We start from the raw sequence: 25,706 nt of genomic DNA, 5'->3' as shown, positions 1-25,706 counted from the left end.
TGATAATAAAAAAAATGTAAACCTCAAGGGGTGATTTGCGTTGGACGCTCAGGACGCAGCAGTTTTATCCGCGCATTTTGTGTGCGGCAGTGTTTTGTTTTAGTTGGCCATCCACCATTGCAGCCTTTCCTGCAAATGTTTACGGTCATGGTGAGGTTATCGGACCCCGAGGACCTTCCCGAACCACATGCTGCTTCACCAAAGATAGAGCTGATGTGTCCTGTGCCCTTTTATCCTCCCTCGCACCGCCTTTGTCCCGTCCCGTTCCGAGTGTCCCTATTTGGACCAGCGTGCCTTTTGTCAGCTTGTAAAAATATGATCGGAGCCACGAGTCGGCATGTAAGGCCACCATGGTCGAGCTCATTTCAGCTTTGGTTTAAGCTGACTTTGGTCCTTCTGAGTAAAACGGCGACTCTTTGTCTGTCGCTTTCTAAGGCCAAGTGGGTTAACCACTTATCATTTATGTGGCTGCTTTTTGCAAGAGTAAACAACCCCCCCCCCCCCCCCCCCCCGCAAAAAACGATTTCAATGATGAATATCCCCCAGGGTCGGACAAACGGGGTTAAATGTTGCCTGTGCAGTCAAGGTGAGTGCAATTTAAATAGAAAAAAAATAACGCTAAGTGTTGCATCTTCAGCTAGCAGCAAACACTCCATGAGCCAGAAAACCCAAGAGGCAACATAGACTAATTGATTCCGCTGGCCGGGTTCCAGCGCCGTTGAGCTTGTCAACATGCAGGCTGTTATTCAGAATCGGCTAACCCGGGTCACCCGTGTTTACCGGAGTGGAGATTTGGCTTTGGCCTTCTAGCGACCCCGGAGCAAAATCTCATAAAAAAGCGGGCGGGGCGGCGGGGAGCCTGGCACTGCAAAGCTGACCTCCTCCGGCAGCTACAATAAAGTGTGACATTTGCGCTCAGTCAACAACATTGTTGTGGATCTCGACTGCAAAGAATTCACTCCGCCGGCACTCGTGTTCTGCTTTCTGACGCTATTTGTGTATCGTCTTCGCCTTCCAGTATTTGACCCTATTTGGGAACTCTGAAATCTTGAAGCAGATCTGGCTAAGGGTCATTTCCCTTCCCATAACCCCCCACCCCTCCAGACAGAAGTATACATTCAAATAGGTTTAGCATTCTGTGTATGTGTACGTAAAATGTTTAAAAAAAAAAAGTTGTGCCAAGCTGAAAACATTTTCATTGTGTTGCTGGTATTTTTTTAAGACCTTGAAATGAATTTCAGGGTCATTTTAGGGACAAGAGATTTTCAGCATGTGCAGCGGGAGCTGGTTGTTGTTCTCCTTGGAGGAGTCAGTCTCTCAAGTGAGGGCTGCAGCTGTCAAAAACCCGGAAGGCAAGCGCATCACCGCACCGGCAGCAATCCTCAACGTGTTCCACCTGCACCCGCCCGGGAAGAAGAGCTGTTGCAAAATTCTTACCCAGCAGCGTGAGGATGCATCCCAAGATAGCCAAGAGGGCGCCGGTGCTCAGGCCGGTGGCCGTGTAGGCCACGGCGCCGCACGATAGGGGCGCGCCGGCGGCGTCGCACTCGCACACGCGGACCGACAGCGTGTTGGTGCTGCTCAGTGCCGGACTGCCGCTGTCCACGATCAGCACGGGCAGCCGGTACGCCGGCTGCTCCCGCCTCCGGAAGCCGCCTCGCTTGGTCAGTATGGATGCCGTGTTATCTGGAAAGAACGTGTGCACGAAAAGGATGACGCATGCATTTAGTCCCTGAGAAATACAAATGGTTTAGCGCCACTCCCGGTTTAAGGTTTACTCCCCAAAAACTAAACAAATTGTTAAATTTGATATTCATGTTTTGGATTTAAAGCATGAGCAAAGTCATAAACAACATAGTGTAGCTTAGCTAGCAAGCCAGCGGGAGCGCGCGTCGTCGGCCACATGCTCACCTTTGTTGTCCCGCAGGGTGAAGTTGAGATTTGCGGCGACGGCAGCGTCCAACGAGAAGAAGAAGCGGTGGCCGCTCTGAGGCTCGTCCTTGTCCACGCCGCTCACTGTCTGGATCACCTGTGACGGACAACAGCCACAACAAAACACCCCAAAAAAATCTGCATTCACAAAGAACGGAATCGGAAATGTATAGTAAGCCATTTTTTGAAATATGAGACCATGTATAGTGAGTTGTTGTTGTTTTTTTTGTGGTAGTATTTTTTATGGATTGTAAGGCATTTTTACAGCAAAAAAACAGCAATGTATAGTAAGGTGTTAGAAAGACGACCATGAAAAGTAAGGCGTTTTTTACAGCCAAAAAACACAACCATGTATATTTAAGCGATTTTAGCACCCAAAAAGACGACCATATATAGTAAGGCGTTTTTAGCCCGCAAAAAACTACCATGTATAGTAAGGCGTTTTCTGCCCGAAAAAAAACGACCATGTATAGTAAGGCGTTTTTAGCCCAAAAAAACGACCATGTATAGTAAGGCGTTTTCTGCCCGAAAAAAACGACGTAGTATAGGAAGGCGTTTTCTGCCCGTAAAAAACGACCATGTATAGTAAGGCGTTTTTAGTCCGAAAAAAAACGACATAGTATAGTAAGGCGTTTTTAGCCCGAAAAAAACGACATCGTATATAAGGCGTTTTTAGCCCGAAAAAAACGACCATGTATAGTAAGGCGTTTTTAGCCCGAAAAAAACGACATAGTATAGTAAGGCGTTTTTAGCCCGAAAAAAACGACCATGTATAGTAAGGCGTTTTTTGCCCGAAAAAACCCCACATAAGGCGTTTTTAGTCCGAAAAAAACGACATAGTATAGTAAGGCGCTTCTAGCCCGAAAAAAACGACCATGTATACTAAGGCGTTTTTAGCCGAAAAAAACGACAGTATAGTAAGGCGTTTTTAGCCCGAAAAAAACGACATAGTATAGCAAGGCGTTTTTAGCCCGAAAAAAAACGACCATGTATAGTAAGGCGTTTTCTGCCCGAAAAAAACGACGTAGTATAGTAAGGCGTTTTCTGCCCGTAAAAAACGACCATGTATAGTAAGGCGTTTTTAGCCCGAAAAAAATGACATAGTATAGTAAGGCGTTTTTAGCCGAAAAAAACGACAGTATAGTAAGGCGTTTTTAGCCCGAAAAAAACGACATAGTATAGCAAGGCGTTTTTAGCCCGAAAAAAAAACGACCATGTATAGTAAGGCGTTTTCTGCCCGAAAAAAAGGACCATGTATAGTAAGGCGTTTTCTGCCCGAAAAAAACTACGTAGTATAGTAAGGCGTTTTCTGCCCGTAAAAAACGACCATGTATAGTAAGGCGTTTTCTGCCCGAAAAAAACGACCATGTATAGTAAGGCGTTTTTAGCCCAAAAAAACGACCATGTATAGTAAGGCGTTTTCTGACCGAAAAAAACGACATAGTATAGTAAGGCGTTTTCTGCCCGAAAAAAACGACGTAGTATAGTAAGGCGTTTTCTGCCCGTAAAAAACGACCATGTATAGTAAGGCGTTTTCTGCCCGAAAAAAACGACGTAGTATAGTAAGGCGTTTTCTGCCCGTAAAAAACGACCATGTATAGTAAGGCGTTTTTAGCCGAATAAAAGACCATGTATATATAGTAAGGCGTTTTTAGCCGGAAAAAACGACATAGTATAGTAAGGCGTTTGTAGCCTGAAAAAAACGACCATGTATAGTAAGGCGGTTTTAGCCCGAAAAAAACGACATAGTACAGTAAGGCGTTTTTAGCCCGAAAAAAACGACATAGTATAGTAAGGCGTTTTTAGCCCGGAAAAAACGACATAGTATAGTAAGGCGTTTTTAGCCCGAAAAAAACGACATAGTATAGTAAGGCGTTTTTAGCCCAAAAAAAACGACACAGTATAGTAAGGCGTTTTAGCCCGAAAAAAACGACACAGTATAGTAAGGCGTTTTTAGCCGAAAAAAACGACACAGTATAGTAAGGCGTTTTTAGCCCGAAAAAAACGACATAGTATAGTAAGGCGTTTTTAGCCGAAAAAAACGACAGTATAGTAAGGCGTTTTTAGCCCGAAAAAACGACATAGTATAGTAAGGCGTTTTTAGCCGAAAAAAAACGACAGTATAGTAAGGCGTTTTTAGCCCAAAAAAACGACATAGTATAGTAAGGCGTTTTTAGCCCGAAAAAAACGACATAGTATAGTAAGGCGTTTTTAGCCCGAAAAAAACGACCATGTATAGTAAGGCGTTTTTAGCCCGAAAAAAACGACATAGTATAGTAAGGCGTTTTTAGCCGAAAAAAACGACACAGTATAGTAAGGCGTTTTTAGCCGAAAAAAACGACATAGTATAGTAAGGCGTTTTTAGCCCGAAAAAAACGACATAGTATAGTAAGGCGTTTATAGCCGAAAAAAACGACAGTATAGTAAGGCGTTTTTAGCCAAAAAAAACGACATAGTATAGTAAGGCGTTTTCTGCCCGAAAAAAACTACGTAGTATAGTAAGGCGTTTTCTGCCCGTAAAAAACGACCATGTATAGTAAGGCGTTTTCTGCCCGAAAAAAACGACCATGTATAGTAAGGCGTTTTTAGCCCAAAAAAACGACCATGTATAGTAAGGCGTTTTCTGACCGAAAAAAACGACATAGTATAGTAAGGCGTTTTCTGCCCGAAAAAAACGACGTAGTATAGTAAGGCGTTTTCTGCCCGTAAAAAACGACCATGTATAGTAAGGCGTTTTCTGCCCGAAAAAAACGACGTAGTATAGTAAGGCGTTTTCTGCCCGTAAAAAACGACCATGTATAGTAAGGCGTTTTTAGCCGAATAAAAGACCATGTATATATAGTAAGGCGTTTTTAGCCGGAAAAAACGACATAGTATAGTAAGGCGTTTGTAGCCTGAAAAAAACGACCATGTATAGTAAGGCGGTTTTAGCCCGAAAAAAACGACATAGTACAGTAAGGCGTTTTTAGCCCGAAAAAAACGACATAGTATAGTAAGGCGTTTTTAGCCCGGAAAAAACGACATAGTATAGTAAGGCGTTTTTAGCCCGAAAAAAACGACATAGTATAGTAAGGCGTTCTTAGCCCAAAAAAAACGACACAGTATAGTAAGGCGTTTTAGCCCGAAAAAAACGACACAGTATAGTAAGGCGTTTTTAGCCGAAAAAAACGACACAGTATAGTAAGGCGTTTTTAGCCCGAAAAAAACGACATAGTATAGTAAGGCGTTTTTAGCCGAAAAAAACGACAGTATAGTAAGGCGTTTTTAGCCCGAAAAAACGACATAGTATAGTAAGGCGTTTTTAGCCGAAAAAAAACGACAGTATAGTAAGGCGTTTTTAGCCCAAAAAAACGACATAGTATAGTAAGGCGTTTTTAGCCCGAAAAAAACGACCATGTATAGTAAGGCGTTTTTAGCCCGAAAAAAACGACATAGTATAGTAAGGCGTTTTTAGCCCGAAAAAAACGACATAGTATAGTAAGGCGTTTTTAGCCGAAAAAAACGACATAGTATAGTAAGGCGTTTTTAGCCGAAAAAAACGACACAGTATAGTAAGGCGTTTTTAGCCGAAAAAAACGACATAGTATAGTAAGGCGTTTTTAGCCCGAAAAAAACGACATAGTATAGTAAGGCGTTTATAGCCGAAAAAAACGACAGTATAGTAAGGCGTTTTTAGCCAAAAAAAACGACATAGTATAGTAAGGCGTTTTTGGCACGAAAAAAATGACATAGTATAGTAAGGCGTTTATAGCCGAAAAAACGACAGTATAGTAAGGCGTTTTTAGCCAAAAAAAACGACATAGTATAGTAAGGCGTTTTTAGCCCGAAAAAAACGACAGTATAGCAAGGCGTTTTTAGCCGAAAAAAACGACATAGTATAGTAAGGCGTTTTTAGCCGAAAAAAACGACATAGTATAGTAAGGCGTTTTTAGCCCGAAAAAAACCGACATAGTACAGTAAGGCGTTTTTAGCCGAAAAAAACGACATAGTATAGTAATGCGTTTATAGCCGAAAAAAACGACAGTATAGTAAGGCGTTTTTAGCCAAAAAAAACGACATAGTATAGTAAGGCGTTTTTGGCACGAAAAAAATGACATAGTATATAGTAAGGCGTTTTTAGCCGAAAAAAACGACATAGTATAGTAAGGCGTTTTTAGCCCGAAAAAAACGACACAGTATAGTAAGGCGTTTTTAGCCTGAAAAAAACGACATAGTATAGTAAGGCTTTTTAGCCCGAAAAAAACAACATAGTACAGTAAGGCGTTTTTAGCCCGAAAAAAACGACAGTATAATAAGGCGTTTTTAGCCGAAAAAAACGACATAGTATAGTAAGGCGTTTTTAGCCGAAAAAAACGACATAGTATAGTAAGGCGTTTTTAGCCCGAAAAAAACGACATAGTATAGTAAGGCGTTTTTAGGCCGAAAAAAACGACATAGTATAGTAAGGCGTTTATAGCCGAAAAAAACGACATAGTATAGTAAGGCGTTTATAGCCGAAAAAAACGACAGTATAGTAAGGCTTTTTAGCCCGAAAAAAACGACATAGTATAGTAAGGCGTTTTTAGCCTGAAATAAAAGACATAGTATATAGTAAGGCGTTTTTAGCCGAAAAAAACGACATAGTATAGTAAGGCGTTTTTAGCCCGAAAAAAACGACATAGTATAGTAAGGCGTTTTTAGGCCGAAAAAAACGACATAGTATAGTAAGGCGTTTTTAGCCTGAAAAAAACGACATAGTATAGTAAGGCGTTTTTAGCCCGAAAAAAACGACATAGTATAGTAAGGCGTTTTTAGCCGAAAAAAACCGACATAGTATAGTAAGGCGTTTTTAGCCCGAAATAAAAGACATAGTATATAGTAAGGCGTTTTTAGCCCGAAAAAAACGACATAGTATAGTAAGGCGTTTTTAGCCGAAAAAAACGACATAGTATAGTAAGGCGTTTTTAGCCGAAAAAAACGACATAGTATAGTAAGGCGTTTTTAGCCCGAAAAAAACGACATAGTATAGTGAGGCGTTTTTAGCCCGAAAAAAACGACATAGTATAGTGAGGCGTTTTTAGCCCGAAAAAAACGGTCAGTTGAACCGGGGTTGCCTGGACCGAACACCTGCATGTGTACCCCTACACTGCCAGTGACTGTGACTTGACCTGAATGATAGGTGTATTTGGCATGCACTATGGAGGGTTGTCAGTTAAAAAGAAAAATTGTTTGGTGTTGTATTTTCACACATCACCACGCGGGGTTCGAACCGGGGTTGTCTGGACCGAACACCTGCATGTGTACCCCTACACTGCCAGTGACTGTGACTTGACCTGAATGATAGGTGTATTTGGCATGCACTATGGAGGGTTGCCAGTTAAAAAGAAAAATTGTTTGGTGTTGTATTTTCACACATCACCACGCGGGGTTCGAACCGGGGTTTTCTGGACCAAACACCTGCATGTGTACCCCTACACTGCCAGTGACTGTGACTTGACCTGAATGATAGGTGTATTTGGCATGCACTATGGAGAGTTTACAAAAAAAAAAGCAAATTGTTTGGTGTATTTTATTTTCACATGTGACTGAGCTTGGTTTGAACCCAGGGAGCCTGGACTGAAAGTGCCTCTCCACTACGACATATTGTCCTTTTTTTCGGGCTAAAAACGCCTTACTATATATACTATGTCGTTTATTTCAGGCTAAAAACGCCTTACTATACACTATGTCGTTTTTTTCGGCTAAAAACGCCTTACTATACTGTCGTTTTTTTCGGCTATAAACGCCTTACTATACTATGTCGTTTTTTTCGGCTAAAAACGCCTTACTATACTATGTCGTTTTTTTCGGGCTAAAAACGCCTTACTATACTATGTCGTTTTTTTTTGGGCTAAAAACGCCTTACTATGTCGTTTTTTTCGGCTAAAAACGCCTTACTATATACTATGTCGTTTTTTTCGGCTAAAAACGCCTTACTATATACTATGTCGTTTTTTTCGGGCTAAAAACGCCTTACTATACTATGTCGTTTTTTTCGGCTAAAAACGCCTTACTATACTATGTCGTTTTTTTCGGGCTAAAAACGCCTTACTATACTATGTCGTTTTTTTCGGGCTAAAAACGCCTTACTATACTATGTCGTTTTTTTCGGCTAAAAACGCCTTACTATACTATGTCGTTTTTTTCGGGCTAAAAACGCCTTACTGTACTATGTCGTTTTTTTCGGCTAACAACGCCTTACTATACTATGTCGTTTTTTTCGGGCTAAAAACGCCTTACTATACCATGTCGTTTTTTTCGGCTAACAACGCCTTACTATACTATGTTGTTTTTTTCAGGCTAAAAACGCTTTACTATACTATGTCGTTTTTTTTCGGCTAAAAACGCCTTACTATACTATGTCGTTTTTTTCAGGCTAAAAACGCCTTACTATACTGTGTCGTTTTTTTCGGGCTAAAAACGCCTTACTATACTATGTCGTTTTTTTCGGGCTAAAAACGCCTTACTATACTATGTCGTTTTTTTCGGGCTAAAAACGCCTTACTGTACTATGTCGTTTTTGTCGGCTAAAAATGGCTTATTATACATGGTCGTTTTTTCCCGCTAAAAACGCCTGACTCTACATGGACCTTTTTTTTCGGCCAAAAACGCCATACTATACATGGTTGTTTTTTTCCGGCTAAAAACGCCTTACTGTACTATGTCGTTTTTGTCGGCTAAAAACGGCTTATTATACATGGTCGTTTTTTCCCGCTAAAAACGCCTGACTCTACATGGACCTTTTTTTTCGGCCAAAAACGCCATACTATACATGGTCGTTTTTTTTGGCAAAAAACGGCTTAATATACATGGTCGTTTTTTTCGGGCAGAAAACGCCTTAGATACATGGTCGTTTTATTCGGCTAAAAACGCCTTTCTCTACATGGTCGTTTTTTTCCCGCTAAAAACAGCTTAATATACATGGTCGTTTTTTTCGGCAAAAAACGCCTTACTATACATGGTCGTTTTTTTTCCGCTAAAAACAGCTTAATATACATGGTCGTTTTTTTCGGGCAGAAAACGCCTTAGATACATGGTTGTTTTTTTCGGCTAAAAACGCCTTACTATACATGGTCGTTTTTTTTCGGCAAAAAATGCCTTGCAATACATGGCCTTTTTTTTTCTTTCAAAAAATGCCTTACTGTTCATGGCCTTTTTGTCTGACTAAAAACGCCTTACTATACATGGTCGTTTTTTTCGGCTAAAAACGGCTTCATATACTGTACATGGTCGTTTTTTTTCGGCCAAAAACGCCATACTGACAATGGTCATTTTTTCGGGCAGAAAACGCCTTACTATACATGGTTGTTTTTTGTGCTAAAAAAAGCGCCTTACTATAAATGGTCGGTTTTTTTCGGCTAAAAACGGCATACTATACATGGTGGTTTTTTTCGGCAAAAAAACGGCATACTATACATGGTCGTTTTTTTCCGGCAGAAAACGCCTTCGATACATGGTCGTTTTTTTCGGCTAAAACGGCTTACTATACATGGTCTTTGTTTTCGGCTAAAAACACATTGTTATTCATGGTCGTTTTTTTCGGCTAAAACGGCTTACTATACATGGTCGTTTTTTTCGGCCAAAAACGCCGTACTACATGGTCGTTTTTTTCGGGCAGAAAACGCCTTACTATACATGGTCGTTTTTTGGGCTAAAAACGCCTTACTATACATGGTTGTTTTTTTCGGCTAAAACGGCTTACTATACATGGTCTTTGTTTTCGGCTAAAAACATTGTTATTCATGGTCGTTTTTTTCGGCTAAAACGGCTTACTATACATGGTCGTTTTTTTCGGCCAAAAACGCCATACTATACATGGTCGTTTTTTTCGGGCAGAAAACGCCTTACTATATATACATGGTCTTTTTTTTTTTTTTTGCCTAAAAACGCCTTACTATAAATGGTCGTTTTTTTCGGGCAGAAAACGCCTTACTATACATGGTCGTTTTTTTCGGGATAAAAATGCTTCACTATACGTGGTCTTTTTTTCGGCGAAAAACGCCTTAGTATACATGGACTTTTGTTTTCGGCTAAAAATGCCTTACAACACATGATCTTTTTTTCAGCTAAAAACGCCATACTATACATGGTATTTTTTTTCGGCTAAAAACGACCATGTATATTAAGGCGTTTTTAGCCAAAAAAAACGACCATGTATACTAAGTTGTTTTTGGCTGTAAAAAACGACCATGTATAGTAAGGCTTTTTTGCCGAAAAACAGGACCATGTATAGTCAGGGTTTTTTAGCTGAAAAAAAGAGCATGTATAGTAAGGCGTTTTTAGCCGAAAAAAAGATCACGTATAGTAATGCGTTTTAAACTAAAAAACAAAACAAAAAAAGACCATGTATAGTCAGGCGTTCTTCGCCAGAAAAAAACAACCATGTTTCGTAAGATGTTTTTAAAACTGCGAGAGAAAAAATAGGCTCTTGTATTATTAGGCACTTTTAAAAAGACAACTGTGGATACTAAGGCATTTTTAAAACGACGATGAGATCCCAACGCTCGCCTGAAAGCTTCGCAATCCGGAACCAAATAGCCTCGCAAGGCGCTCTATAAATTCACACGTATTAAAGCGTTTGCGACAGCGTCAATCACATTTGTTTATTGGCAATGGCGCTGATGCGGCTTCAGGATTAGCCAAGACCAAGCCAGGCCGCCGGGTGTACCTAATGTTGTGACAGCTCATCCCAAATCCACCATTGAGCGGGCGGATCACGCCGGCTGTGTTATGGAAATCTCAATCGCATGATACACCGAGAACACAACGAGGAGGAGGTGACGGCCCGTACACAATTTGAACCTTTTGATGTCCTTTGAGTGGTGAGTATCGCTCAGGCGGCAGCGGGGAAAAGCCCCTGACTGTAAATCAAGACTTAAATCAAACACTTTGTAATGTATAATGCCTTTCATTAGCGCGAGCGCCTCTGATGCAAGGCAGCAAGCGAGGCGCTTTTTGCCGAGGAATCCTCTAATGTGCCCAGCGGGGAAAGAGCAAAGGTGGCGGATGGAGACGCAAATTTGCCTGTGTGACGAGGCCGGCCAGTCACCGGATGAAACCTTTTCCGACACTTCACCACGGCCAAAACACACTGGCTTGAATCCAAATTTGAAACCGCAACCTTAGCATCAAGCCCTACTTTGATACCCTGACCAGGCTTGAAAACTGTATGTGAAAGCCTTACCATCGGCACATTTATGTGGCAATGAGGAACCCAAAAACTAGAACCTACTAACACCTGCTTTGACCAGCGGAAAAGCATCATTCGCCATAAAAACGCAAGTCTAACGTTTTGCTCCACAACCAACGCCGGTGTTGACAACGGCAAACCAAGTAAACACGAAGAATTAGCATTTCGCCTTAATTAATCCCCGCCAGCTCCGCGTCGCCGAGCGCTCACGAGACAAAAGTGACGGGGTGCGTTAATGAGGGGAAAAAGTGAAACACCGCCGCAGCCGCTCTGGCCTTGATGTTACGACGGTGTCCTTTGCACCCAATTAGGACAAACTTAGCGCTTGTACACCAGAACAGCGCCGCACTTCATGTTCAAGATGCGCTTGACGCGGACGATGAGGTGGGCGTGGCGTCAACATGTTGACTTGAGCATCTGTGGATAGAAAAATGGGCGCGCCTCGGTCACGACAGCGGACGCATGGCGTGTGACTTGGGAGCAACAGAAGCCTGGGAAAAAAGAAAAAAAAAACAAAGCCGGGGTGGGAGGCAAAATCTTTTTCCAACGGAGTGACTGATGCACAACGTTGCCGGGGAAGAAGAAAGAGGCTTTCAAAAAAGGTGTCGGCTGTACTCCACCTGCAATTTGCCGTCATGTTGAAATCGGTGCGTTAGCGAGCTAAAGCGCATTGACAAAACATCAAGTTGTTTTTTTCATGCCGAAAGAGTCACGGGAACACACATGAGGGGTGACATCCGCAGAGAGCTTATCATCATTCATCCGTGAACGGTAACCGGTTGAATTCATGAATATGATGCAAATAAATATCAGCCGACATTAGTGGGACGTTTGTGGCGCACGCACGATTCAACCACAATTCGGCCACCCAATTTCTGCCCACGTTCCTTTTTCCTCACGCTCAGTGCGTCAAAGTGCCTTGCCATAACTTCTGTCCTGATTTGGCGCTCTCTCTCGCTCTCTCTCTGTCTCCGTGAAACTGACTCGACTTGACATTGAGAAGACACACACACGCACCTCCTTGGAAATCGCGACCCTTGCCCCTACCCCACAGGCCAATTATCTCGCAGCTCGGCTAGTTTAATGAGGCCTAATAAATTGTTTCCAAGAAAGCAACGACATTCTTTGCGGGAGCCGACACGCATTTCGAAGGGAACCACGAGCATCTCATCTGACAGATAACACGCCCGAGTGCCTTTCTTTGACATTAGCAAAGAAAGGAAACACCTCCAGTCTCGTTAGAATATTCTAATGTGTGTTATCAGACGCAGCCGAGCGTCTTTGAAGCAAAGACAAACTTCACTCGGGCCCGTTTGGCAGCGGAGAAGATCAAGGTGCCGCCGTGCAAGTCGAGCAAAGAGTATAAACACGCGCGGCATCAAATAGGTGCCACTTATCGCCGCGGCGATGTGACAGCTGTCACCAGGAGTTTGCCGATCGAGGGCGCGTCGAGGCCCGCGGGTTTCTCAGCCCTCGCCGCGCCTTCCACGGCCTAAACATCACCCAGATGTGACACCCGCGCGCTGACAGCGCGCCGGCGCCCCCCGACGGCCTCGCTCGGCGTCTCGTTTGATATGGATTTCGTCCCGGGGAGCGTGAGCCGGCGCGATGATATTTGTCTTTTTATAGCTCGCCTGGCGTCGCTTGCCGCGCGCCTCGACATGTTTGTTTTCACCTCTCACCTTGTGGGGTGAAGTGATAATTTGGACGGTTGCGCGAGGGCGTCAAATCTCGCGAGTGATGCGCCTTGGCTGGAGCGAAAAAACGAAGTTACGATGTCGTGCGGAGAGAACGTGTTGAGCGGAGGTGGCAAAAGCACTTTTCCGTTCTGGGTAAAGAGCGGTATTCAACTCGTTCACTTAGTACAGACACTGCTATGTATTTAAGTACAAAAGTAAAAGCTAATTTTCCCTGTTGATTATGCACAAGAACCATTTTGACACAGTTGGGGGGAAAAAGGAAAAAAATTACCACTTGAGAATAATTTCCCGCTGTTCTTAACTTGCCTAGCGCTGCTTTGTAGTGAGAAGAGAAAAAAGCGACTGCTCTCTAACCCCCCCCAAAAATGGCCGTATGATTCTTGGAGCAGACAACATCAAACCACTCTCTTGATATTTTGACCGTTGCGTCATCCTCATTAACGCTCTTTTGGTTCAAGTTTCTCACGGTCATAAAAATCTCCCAAATCTCAATCATTCAAAATCTTGACTCCCTTCTATCGATGCCATTTTCCCGACGTCGTGCAGTCATCCGCGGAGGTTGAAAAAGCGGAAAAAGTCTCCAAACAGGGCGCAAAAAATATAATACAAACATACAAACAGAAATGTTTCATCTGCGGCTGATGGCGTCAATCTCCAAAGCATTTCCTCCAAAACAGTGCATCCGCTCACGCACAATTTCCGCCTATGTGCCAATTCATTGCAAGTTGCAGTTTGTATTCCGCAACACAAGACCATCCCAAAATCATGTTCAAGCACTAATTGAAATTCACCGAAAAAAATCGCTCATCATCGATGAAAATCGTCTTCCCCTTTCGGTAGAGTCTACGAGTGATCGACGAGGAGGGAGCACAAAGAGTGCGACGCCAAGCGCCCTCATGGATGTGAACGCTCACACCAAAGCGCGGGTTGCCGCCGACCCCTCGGCAACCCCCCGCCGGGCCCTGCCCTCATCACCCCCATCGCAATATCCATTAATAAAGATGGCAGACGACAGACGGCGTCGATGATCCGGAACAAGTGGCGAGCGCGGTCCGCGGGGAGGCGGTGCCACGAGGTGGCCTTAATTAGGCCTGAACGATGGCAGGTTATTCAGACGCCGGCCGCGCTGCCCACTGGCAAGCCATATTATTTCATCTTCGGAGCAGCCAGCGGGCGTGACAGCCAGTGGGCGGCCGAAGCGAGGGGACACGGCCATTAGCGGCCCGGCGCACACACAAAAAGGAGCAGTTCAATTAATTAGAAATCAGGAGTCTGACAAGGTGCCAGTCCACCAGCGGCGGCGGCGGCATTTGGTCCTGGAGCAGGTACCAGCTAGTTGTAATTCAAACGCCGTTCTCCTATTTAAATGTCAGCTACTCCCACTTCCCTAGCGCCCTGGATGTGTCTCGGCGCGAACATTTCATCATGAAATCTCTTTCATTGCAGGCATCCCCCGGCACCGAAAGCCGAGCGCAACTGCCGGGAACCAACGCCTCGTCTTTGTCTGATTCAAATCATACCAACAAATAACCTTCCACGAGCCTGGGGTTCATGTTCCTCACAGCGTGCAGGTGAAAATCGCACCGCTCGTGTACGTCCAAAAACATGCATGGCAGGCTGATTGAACATTTTAAATTGTCCACAGGTGTGATAGTGAGCGCGCATGCTTGTTCGCCTCTGTGTGCCCTGCGATTGGCTGGTTCAGGGTGTCCCCCGCCTACTGCCCGAAGACGGCTGGGATAGGTTCCAGCACCCCCCCCCCCCCCCGACCCTTGTGAGGATAAAGCGGATCGGAAAATGGATGGATGGATGGAGTCACAGAAATCTGGTCAATGGAGCTACGCAATGGAATGCTCGGTCTTCATTGGCGCTCCTTTTGATACCGAACACAGATTTGAGCCACACTAAGAAAAAAATATATTTACTGGGTCAACATTTTTAGCAGCTAAAGTCGTCAAGTGGATTTCGATGGTCATTTCCACATGAATTCATTCAGTACCAGCCAATTCTGGACCAAGTCTGAAAAGACGTTTAAAAACGTCTTTGGGAGTGAATGAGTTAAAATAAACTCAAACGCAACGCAGTTTTTGGTGCAAGGCTCATTCCAGTTAGGCCGATGATGCCGTTTTCGGGTCGCCATTGCGGCCCGCGGCCCGCTTTGATTGTCAGCGGATGACTCCGCGTCAGGCATAAATCGCGGCGCCCCCGCTGAGGGAGGAATACGCAAAGCGCGTATCGAACCGAGGCGCCGGGATAAGATTGATGGCTGATAGAAAGCTGCTGCTTGCTCTCGTTGGGCAATAATGATCGGCGGACAAGAGGAAAGGACGATAATCATCCAGAAGCGGCAGCTTTTGTCGATAACGGCGGCGGCTAATGAAGACGCAATGTTTACTCTAATAAATACTCTTCATCCTGAGGGTGACGTGTGGATAAAACAATTTAATTCTAGCTTCAAGTGCACTTATCCGCTTTGTTTGTTTGTTTTTTTACGATCTTTACCAGTTAAAGAATTGAACAAAACAACTGGTAGTGCGTTAGGAAAAGATCTCCAAACCAGAACAGACTCTCCTGCATACGAATTAAATCCCCCCCCCCCTGCCCCGTCCTTTTTTTTTTTTTTTTTTTTTTTAACCGCCCACATCTCAGCGTCAGACAAGCAAGTGCGCTACGCGGGCACAAATAACATCTTCAAAAAAGGCCCTAATGGCCATCTCCGATGCAGCCCGTCACTCTGATCAATTGCACGCTGCCGCTAACGGCCGCCCGATTGCCTTCTCCAAAAGCCGCCGCGGGATAAATCAGCACGACGGCCGCACGGGTCATTTAGCAAGAGTCGGGCCAAATGCTAACACGCGACGGAGAGGCGTCGACCCTCACTGGCGCGTCGCTTTGTGTACTATGGCAAGGTGGACAAAAGAATTGGGACATGCGTCACCAAAAGCAAGACGGAAGAAAAAATTTTCACACATCCATCCAAACTTCCATCTGTCAGAAAAATGCAGCCAGGATGTATTTGTACCATTGATCCGTCTATTCATAGCTATTCAGACATATCTATCAATCATCCGTCCATCAAGGTACAGGATGTGTATTAATATGTGTTTATATTTGGACTCTGTTTTACAGAGCATTTGCCCCAGAATGTATAGCCTGGCGTGAAACGCTGCCAATCGTATTCTGGCAAAAAGTCAACCGCCGCGTAACCGCCAGTCCACTGCACCGAATGAAAGCAGCATCACAAACCAAGCGGAATGACAGCCGCCATTACGGCAATGACGGGTGCCGCCTGACCTGTGGCCTCCGGTCGTTTGAAGGGGCTTATTGATGGGAGGGGGTGGGGGGGGGGGGGGGTGACGTACCGTGCCCGGCAGCGCGTTTTCACACACGAGGCTCTCGTAGTCGATGGCGAAGACGGGCGCGTTGTCATTGACGTCCAGCACGTTGATGATGGTCGTGCCTCTGCCAATTTGGTTCGGGTCCTCTGAAAGGCAAACAAAAGGACCGTCTGCCTTTTATGAGCACAAAAAAGGATTCATGAATACAGCCACCACTTGGCATACATCAGATGCTTAACTCAGTCAGTACCAGCCAATTCTAGACTAAGTCTGAAAAGATGTTTAAAAACGTCTTTGGGAGTGAATGAGTTAAAAGGGATGTGACAAACAGGTAGCGAGCTTCCAACAAGGCGCAAGTTTTGTCGGGCTGGCTTGCGACTTCACGCACCAACGCCTAAACGTCTCTGGCCGGGGCTGCGCCAGACGATAATTGGGCTTGGCGGGGGCTGCATGGCTGGCCCGAGATGATGCGCTGACATTCCGAGGGCTGATGCGGCGGCGACAGAAAAAGGACGCGCGGCGCCCCGGGGCCGCAGACCGGCCTTGGACGCAAGCATCTGTGCTCACATGGAGGCCGGCGGATGCCAGGTCCTCACGTCCAAACTGCGTCCGAGTGCCGCCGCGTCGCGCATGTCATCATAAAATAAATAAATAAATAATAACCCTTTGAAAAGCGACACACTAGCGAGGAAACTTTGGAGTGCCGTGCCATTTGGACGAGATTAAAATGTAAAAATTTTTAAAAACACACACACAAAAAAGCAAGCATGCGGCTTTTGGCCACATTAACATGAGCGCCACCACCACGCTGAGTCAGCGTGTCACCCCCGGGCTGAGGTCAGAGTGACCGCCCTCACGTGTGAACTAATATTCACTGACATCCCCAACAAACGACCGCGCTACAAAATCTTTATGGAGTGCCGCTGTGTCACAATTTCCATGCCCCCAATTGCGCTTAGTTACAAAGAGGCACAAGAAAGGGAATAAAAAAAATCTGAACGCTTAACACTGTCGGAGGACAAGAAAGAAGCAATGGAAGGAATGCTGAAAGGTGTTTCGGTAACCAACTTACGACTTTCGATGGCGAGGATGGTGAGGTTGTGCACCGAGTTGGCCTCGCGGTCCAGCTGCTTGGCCGTGCTGATGACGCCGCTCAGCGCGTCCACGTTGAAGAAGCGCTCCATGTCCGTGTTGCGGTCGATGGAGTACCTGCGCACGCGGAAGGCAACGGCACAAACGTCAATCAACTTGGACAAAGGCAACGAACAAAAAAACAAACCGAATCAATACCCGCTGATAATGGCGACGTCATGCCTCTGAGTACACATTTTGGATGAGAACACAACAACTTCAATTAGCCTCCACCCATATGGTAGGATGGGAAAATAATTCGATTGTGCCATTAGTTCCGCAACAATTTTCATTTCGACTGACGTGGGGGGGAGAAATCATATCACGGGCGCTGATAATAACGGGGAAAAAAAGAAGTACTTAGAAGCTACAACGCTGCCGTAATTTGATTTTCTGAGGCGGGTTAGCAACAATCGTGATGGAGCATCGACTGAATTCATTCAATTCATGCAAAGTGAGGGGAGGCGAGACTTGGGGGGGGGGGGGGGCACTGTTGCGACACCCGACAGATTGGCAACATGACGATGTGTTTGCAAGGCAAAAGGCCACCGTGTTCAGCCTCGACCCGACTGAAGGAATGCCCTTTTTCCGACTCGAAGATGGCATTTCAGTTTTGCAGATGCTGCATCCCCTCACACACGTGCGCACACACACACACTCGCTCGTGCACGGTGCCATCTGGCGCCGCTCGTGACAGCTTACGCGAGGACTTTCCCCGGGGCACTAAGACTCTCGCCTCTGTTTGTTTAAGAACGGCGACGGCATGCTGGTGAGCCTTTCATTGTGATGACTACTGTAAGTCGCGCCAGCCATAAAATGCATAATAAAGAACAAAAAAAACATACATAAGTCGCACTGGAGTATAAGTCGCATTTTAGGGGGAAATTTGTGTGATAAAATCCAACACCAAGAACAGACATGTCGTCTTTGAAGGCAAATAAAAATAAAACAACAGGCTGAATACGAGTACGATATGCTAACATTGCATGACGCATAAACAATGAACTGAGAATGTGCCCGGTATGTTCATGTAACATATTAAGAGTTACAGTGATCGCTCGCTATTTCGCAGTTCGTTTATCGCGGCTTCGGTGCATCGCGGATTTCTTCAAACATTCATTAAAAAATATATATATATTTATTTTTTTTGAAGTCCGCAAAAAGTCCGCAAACGGTCCGCGAGAAGCAGTGAAAGTCAGCAAAACAACAGTGAGTCACATAGATCAACATATACAGTACATGTGGGGTGAGAGGGAGGGGGGGGGGGGGGGGCTAAGAAGATGTAAAGCCATGTTGATTAGAGGGAGAGAGAGAGAGGAGGCTTGTAAGAACAAAAGCAGGTCTGTCCATCCTTAATTGTCTAATCATCCTTAATTGACTAATCAAAACAGTCTGCTGCACGCTGGCCTGTGTGTGTGTGTGTGTGTTAGTGCGCTCTGCTCAAGCGCAAAGGCCCACGTGGGGCAATTTTGTTTTTTTTAATGTATATGTTAATTGGTTGCTACTTCACGGATTTTCATTTATCGCGGGTGGTTTTGGTCCCCATTAAACGCGATAAACGAGGGATTACTGTATTCAGATAACTGTAGCATAATGATCATGCTAACAAGTTTACCAAACCATCGGTGTCACTCCAAATCACTAAATCCAATTAAATCGTCATCCTCTGTGTCACTTTTAAGCAACTCTGGCAACTTTGGAGGTCGAAGAGGCGGTGCTTCCTCTTCTACTTCGCTGACGTCAGAGTCATCGTAGTTTTGTTTTTTTTGGCAATGTGGAAAGCATCAACAGAGGCCTAGAGCCCCCTCTTGCGGTTCAATGTGAAAATAACATGTCAAATGACAGAATGTGTTAATTATTTCACATATAAATCGCTCCAGAGTATAAGTCGCACCCCTGGCCAAACTATGAAAAAAACTAAATACGGAGAAAAAAACCTCCAAACAAACAAACACATCAGTCTACGTCAGTACCGGATGCCGCTGTTGGAGGTGTCCGGGTCATGCGCCGACACCCTCCCGATGGACGTGCCCACCCGGGCGTCCTCGGAGACCGACATACTGCTGAGAGGCGAGGCGAAGACGGGCACCTCGTCTACGTCCGCCACGGTCACCATGAGCGAGGTGGTGTCGCTGAACGGGCCCAAGTTCAGGAAGTTGGAGTCGATGTTCCTGTTGGTGGCCTCGACCCGCAGAGAGAAGCTGCTCTTGTTTTCGAAGTCCAGAGGCTGCCAAGGGTATTGGGGGGGGGGGGGGGGGGGGGGGGTGTTGGAATTGAGAATTTCATACTAAGAAGGCATTTCTACAAAGTTACCGCAAAGACTTTACTCGTGGTTTCCGGCCGTCGTCTGTCGCCAGGGCAATAACGGGGCTGATGATTTGTCATTTCACTTTGGCGGCATTGAACCGCCCGTTGCGCCGTTTAATAAAGCGCGCCGGAGCGTCGATTTGACACTTTCGTCGGCGCGTCTGTATAATTGCCTTGCAACAACAAATCAAACAAAAAGATCAAATTGGCCTCGGCATGACACCACTCGCTAATGTCCTGCAATTTCAGAGCATTTGGAATTGAGCTGTAGCCGACCAAAATTGAGGATTTGGGCCCATTTGCCTTTTTTTATTCTAAATGTTTTTTTGGGGGGGGGAGGTTGGAGGGGGGCAGCACCTTTAAAAGGAGGAGGACTCCTTCCTGCGTGTTCTCGTCGGTGGTGATGTTGAAGACGCCGGCCCCGTTGCCGTCCATGATCCGGTAGTCCATCTCGGCGTTGAGGCCTACGTCGGCGTCGGCCGCCTTGATCCGGGCCACCACCGACTGCACGGGAAGAGACTCCAGGACGGTGTACTGGTTGACCTCTGGGAAGAAAGGACACACTGGGTCATTGGATTTTGGGGGGGGGGGGGGGGGGGGTTGAGAGCCTCGACCAAATTCCTTCACGGCAAGTGAAAGAGTCTGTGGACTTAAGCGGAGGCCAACAAACAGAGTAATTGGGGTCGTTTTTTTTATTTATGTAGGCGGTAAATATTTAAAGCATCTTGGTTGCCATAGTGACAAGATGTTATTTACACAATCAACCCGGCGTGGAGGCACAATTTTGGACTAAAACCTCTAATCAGCTGCTTAGAGGCTTTGGAAAAAACGCATTTCCACATGAATGCGCGATGGCTGATTCGCAAGAGAAACCTGTCGGTTTTCAAAATCAAAGCACCTGAGCTCAAAGCTTTGCCCACCCCTCTCAGCGCTATTACAGCGAGATATGTTGGCATTTTTTATACAAAGCTTTTAAACACACTAATGGGTCCCAACCAACTCAACAATTTGTCATGAAATTCAAGGTCTTGGTTGCGCGGCGGGAAAATTCCGCCTCCAGCCGGGCTGCAGAAATCGGGCCAAAATGATCAACAAACAGCATGTCAACGCTTTTCAATGCAAAATTAAAAATAAATCGCTGCTAGGAACCAAAGAATTTACGATTCGCAGAATGCTCATTTCATATGTACAAAGTGTAATCCCAAAGTCCGGACAATGGATGCTGAACTCTTTCAAAGCACAAGCAACACATCTCCAATTTTTTTGCCGTCCTTTCTTTGGACATGATTCACTCTCATTAGTCCAACAGTTGATTAGATATGCAATGGAGCGTGCATTTGAAAGAGGACTATCAGCACGATCAGTTTCATTTAACGGCGGCGATCCAAATCGCGATCGTGATTAGAATTCAATTATTTGTGCAGCCCTCGTTTCAAAAGTCAAGCGGAAGTTGGCAATGCAAGTCTTTGCCCAATCCTAAAATGCGTTCTACGGCTCGAAATTGTGTAACTGAACTGCGTTTTTTTTTTCTCCCAGAATGAGCAGCCTTCCCAATTCTCTGGTCCTAAAACGGAAGCTCGACTCCATTGGGTCCTCTGGTCCACTCAGACCCGAGCGTCCACTTGACAAGATTCTATTACTCCGCGGCTCCGCTATTGTGTTTCCCCAAGCTTTTGTGCGACTCTTTTGGATTTGAAGTAGTCTCCCAAGAATAAAGAAGGGAATCATATTCATAATCATAATCTCCTCCCCAATCGGCGTGACAGAGCTCATTACGAGACCTTTCTGTGTTCCTGACAGCGTCCCCCCCCGGCCGTCTAAATGCTAATCTGCCTCACATTGTTTGCTGCCATGTAATCTGTATAATGGCTTTTTAATTTGCCGTGGAATAGCGGCTCTTAAAAAGGTGAGCGAGCGGAAAAAAAAAATATCATTCCAATTTGTGCCTCCGCCTTTTCCACCTTTCCCCCACCCAGGAACCAGTCCGGATTCCCTCGGAGGACCACGACGGGTGTCTAATGCTCCCTTAATCGACTGTGAGCCCTGACCTGGCGAGGAAAGAAAAAAAAATTAACCCGAGACACCAGTTTCATCGCCGACATGAGCCACGAACTAAACAAGAAGTCCGCCGATGTCCATTTCAAGTCTCAAGGACTACGATTTGAAATCCGTCAGGAGATTGGCCGTTTGGGTACAAAGCAGCAACTTCCAGGGCAAAATCCAATTAAAAACTTTTGGCATAGCCACGACGAACCCTAACCGGGCGAGGTCTACGGGAATCAAATGGAAGAACTTCCTCGAGTGTTTATCACCCGGGAAAGACGGCCGGGTCTGGGATTTAAGATGCCTTGATAAGTTGTTGCACAACCTTCAGCGTATCCACGCGCTCGCTCGCTCGCCCCGGGAGGCGGCAAATTGACTGGCTAGCGCGCGGCAGTCCGAGAGCGCCGAGCCACAGGGCGGGTGGTGGGGCTGTTGGAGGGGGGTAAACTGATTGCTGGAGCTCTGGATTATCACAAGAAGCCCCGGACATCTTTGAATCCTACAGCTGAGCCAGGAAGCCATTAGCACGGCAGGAAATAAACCCACAACAACAACAGTGACTACAAAAAAAAAAAAATGGAATCGGATTGATCAGAATTATCCGACGCCAAAGCTTTCCGCAATTTGCTGCTCGTGAAGGCGAGAGCAAGGTGAGGTAGTTTGCGGTTCGCGGTTCAGCAGAGCAAAGTTGTGGTGTGCAATGCTGCGAGATTTAGTTCCGTACCAAAGATATACATACTGAAACCACTGTAGCATTTCAAAACTACTTTTACATTTGCTCATCATTCCAATATTTTTGTATCTACAAGTATAGTCAGCGCCTTGCTGGGTTGAAGTGGACTGATGCCAACAACAAAAAAAACACGTGCATCAATAAATCAAACAATATTCGTTGTCAGGGCAAACGTACATCTAGTGAGCCAAATGTACTTAAAAGTATCTGAAACAAAAGTCACAATTATGCTAAGTGGCGCTTTAAAGTGTCAGAAAGGGCTGCTGAGCCAATGTCTCACTACTCAGCTTATCTCAAGTGCACTTTATCACTTGATTTATTGCACGTTCTTTCAATTAACATTAACAATACCCCATCTTAGGAGGTTTATTTCTTCCGGGTTTTTTTAAGTTGCTTTTTTTCCATGGGGGTGTTAAAATCCATCACTGTGTGATATTGACAGCTAAAGGCTCAATAGGGAAAAACTGAATCTGCAAACTCAGTCGAGTGGGATTTGGCCAAGTGTTGCTTCAAAAGGCTTCCGGTCTTAAGGGGCAACGCGTAAGCGTGACTCACTGTGAGGGAAGCGAGGCGGGTTGTCGTTGACGTCGGTGAGCGTGACGGTGACGGACGTGGTGCCCGATAGGCCGCCCATCTGGCCCACCATGTCTTTGGCCTGAATGACCAGCACGTACTGGTCCCGGGTCTCGCGGTCCATGTTGGGCAAAGCCGTCCTGATCACACCTGAAATGACGCCAAGAGTCTTCCGTTACGATGGCCACAAAATGTCTGCCATGACAAAATGCATCCCATTGTGGGTCCAAAAACTGCAAACACTTTCCCGGTCACGAGCAGAGATGGCAAAACGTACTCACAATTCGACTGAAGTACAAATTAGGAGTACCTTTCTCTTTGCTTTCTTCCTTCCACGTTCATCATTTTGATGAACGCCTGAGTTGCGAAAGTCCAAATGTTATCTCCACAACATTTCCCGATAAATTAGCGGCGGCCGTTTTAAAATGCAGGGAAAGTGCGCTAATCCTTCAAAAGCAATCACTGTTGCTTTCAAAGTTAATGACTTGCCGTTCGTTCAATAAACGACACTTATTAAAGATTCCCGCCCGAACGTGGGCGATTACGTTGTCATTTCTCAGCCGCTCGGGCGGTTTGATGGAGCAGATCAAAAGGCGAATTTCTCGTAATCTTCGAGCAATGCGACGTGCAGAGCAGAGGGGAAAACACTGCTCATTAAACACATCGTTGTGGCAAATACTCAATTAAGGCTGTTGTTTTTTGATGCAAAATTAGCAGTGTCGCTAATGGAATTAAAGAATCAGCCGTTAATCAAATAACCGTTGCAATCATCGCATATGTGGCGGAGGACAACAAACAAATCTCAATGGATGTGAGGCAAACAATGTACAACGATCGCAATCTGCATTTTGGTCTCTGGTGTGACTGAATACCATCAAGCTAGTTAGCAGCAAGCTAGCGATCATTTATTTTCTTTACTCCCGAAGACGTAAAGACCAAGTGAAATCATGTTGTGGTTTACCCTGACAATGATGAACTAAAACTGTCTGTTTCAATGCTACAGTGCTTATTTTTTTATCCTTACACCAGAGTTACAAATAAATGTCATTTAAAATGTTGCTTGAGTTGCGAACAAAAATAAACAATGCAAACACGAGGCCCATGTTCTCCACTTGTTAAGTTAATATTTTGATGAATAAAGTGCCTTTTGGGAGGCCCCAACATGCCTGAAAACTCATCGACATTTTTGGCAGCTCGTGTCCTGGTGAAAATGGAAGTTTTGTATTTGTCCCGAGCATCAACCCCGAGTCACTCAGTGGGACCTCATGGACAGCCAGGAAGCCCCAGACAACCACATTGAGTGCTCAAAATGAAATTTGGTGGACATGACGCACAAAAAAAAGTCTCATGACTGAAATTGAACAGGAGGTCTGCCATTTTGATTTGAAGCAGCCATATTGGGAGAGTTTCAAAATTGCCACAGACCGTTCTGACCGTTCGGCACAAAACTGGGTCGACATGTCAATCTTCTTCAAGAACGCATGCCTGAAATCGAACAGGAAGACTTTTTTTTTTTTGCCAATTTGCGGAATTCTCAAGCCCTGAGAATTGGCCGAAAGGAGCCTGGAACAAGCTGGTTTGCTACGTCGAACAGCGTTTAAGGCGTTGTTATACGTGTGACAGCTCTGAATGCTCTCGTGTCACTTGAAAATGTTCTCAGCATGGAAAAAAAACAACCTAGAAGGAGCAAACATTTACCACCCAGAAATCTGTGCAAGTAGCTTAACAATGTGCCAAAAGTGACCCCGAAACATGGAAAAAGTTCCCTAATGAAAGCTGCAGCGAGGGCTTCTGTTTCTTCACAACAGGTCCCCAATTGTGAGACGATGCGCTAATGATATGAGTGCGCCGGGACCTCGACAACAGCTGTGAAGTGACCCTTGTAGTCAGGAGCTTCAGTGCTGGTGGATGTTTACAGTGAACCTTAGTGGAGTATTTTGTTGTCAAGCAACTGCCTGACTAGGGGGAACAAAGTCCTTGTATTGCAGTGGCTCTCACCGCTTCATGAATTAAAAACTAAAGCCATAAAAAAGAAAAAAACATATATATATACTGTATATATATATATATATATATATATATATATATATATATATATATATATATATATATATATATATATATTTTTTTTTAAATTTAAGTTTGTAGTTGGAGCTAATGAGGCAACCATGACGAGTGCCAAGTCAGACTAGGGACGTTCCAGCAGACTTCCTGTGCTTATTTTTATTTTTATTCCCCCCCCCCCTCCTTCAGGTTTATTGCATCACTACAAAGTGAGTCATCAATATCCGCAAAGTGCATTCATTTGTTAAAAACATATGTTTATACGAGAGCCCGCCAACACACAACTGAAAGGTCCTCGCGCTCACGACCGATTTTATTATTTTTTGGGGGGCGGGGCGAATCTCAAACAAAAATAAGCGGATGGAAAACCTCTTAGTCTCATCAATAAAAAAGACGTATTTATTTTTCAGTTTTTTAAAAAAAATTAACTTCTTTTATCAGGTGTTAGGAGGTTAGGCGGGGGTACCTAATCAAGTGGCCAGTGAGGAAAATTGCGGAAAATTGCTCAGTGTAGCTTGTTAACGCTCTTTCTGGAGAACAATCTCTTGCTTTATTAACTTGTCAAGCACACTCTCACACACACACACACACACACACACACACTTTAATGTGCACCCAGATACCGCGTTTGGGCCGGAGCCAACATCCCGGGCTTCCTCGCAAGCCGAGCGCCACTG

At 45.0% G+C, this 25,706-nt stretch overlaps 1 protein-coding gene across 4 annotated transcripts in view; it reads right to left on the bottom strand.

Annotated features, from left to right (window-relative positions):
• LOC147186960 (cadherin-7-like) overlaps window positions 1-25,706 on the bottom strand; it is a 109,560-nt gene that overhangs the window by 3,731 nt on the left and 80,123 nt on the right. For all 4 annotated transcript variants that reach the window (XM_086102504.1, XM_086102505.1, XM_086102506.1 and 1 more), the window contains 7 exons: window positions 22,948-23,115; window positions 19,974-20,161; window positions 19,283-19,536; window positions 17,251-17,387; window positions 16,203-16,324; window positions 1,912-2,029; window positions 1,438-1,686 (listed from right to left, as the gene is read on the bottom strand). In XM_086102504.1, coding sequence (XP_085958630.1) covers window positions 1,438-1,686; window positions 1,912-2,029; window positions 16,203-16,324; window positions 17,251-17,387; window positions 19,283-19,536; window positions 19,974-20,161; window positions 22,948-23,115 — 1,236 coding nt within the window. The remainder of the gene's footprint in view (window positions 1-1,437; window positions 1,687-1,911; window positions 2,030-16,202; window positions 16,325-17,250; window positions 17,388-19,282; window positions 19,537-19,973; window positions 20,162-22,947; window positions 23,116-25,706) is intronic.

Source organism: Hippocampus guttulatus, chromosome 21 (assembly GCF_054856545.1).
Source record: "Hippocampus guttulatus isolate MCC_2025c chromosome 21, RoL_Hgut_1.0, whole genome shotgun sequence".
Classification (NCBI taxonomy): Eukaryota; Metazoa; Chordata; class Actinopteri; order Syngnathiformes; family Syngnathidae; genus Hippocampus; species Hippocampus guttulatus.
The sequence above is the reverse complement of the archived record's forward strand: the minus strand, read 5'-3'. Positions and strand labels throughout refer to the sequence as shown.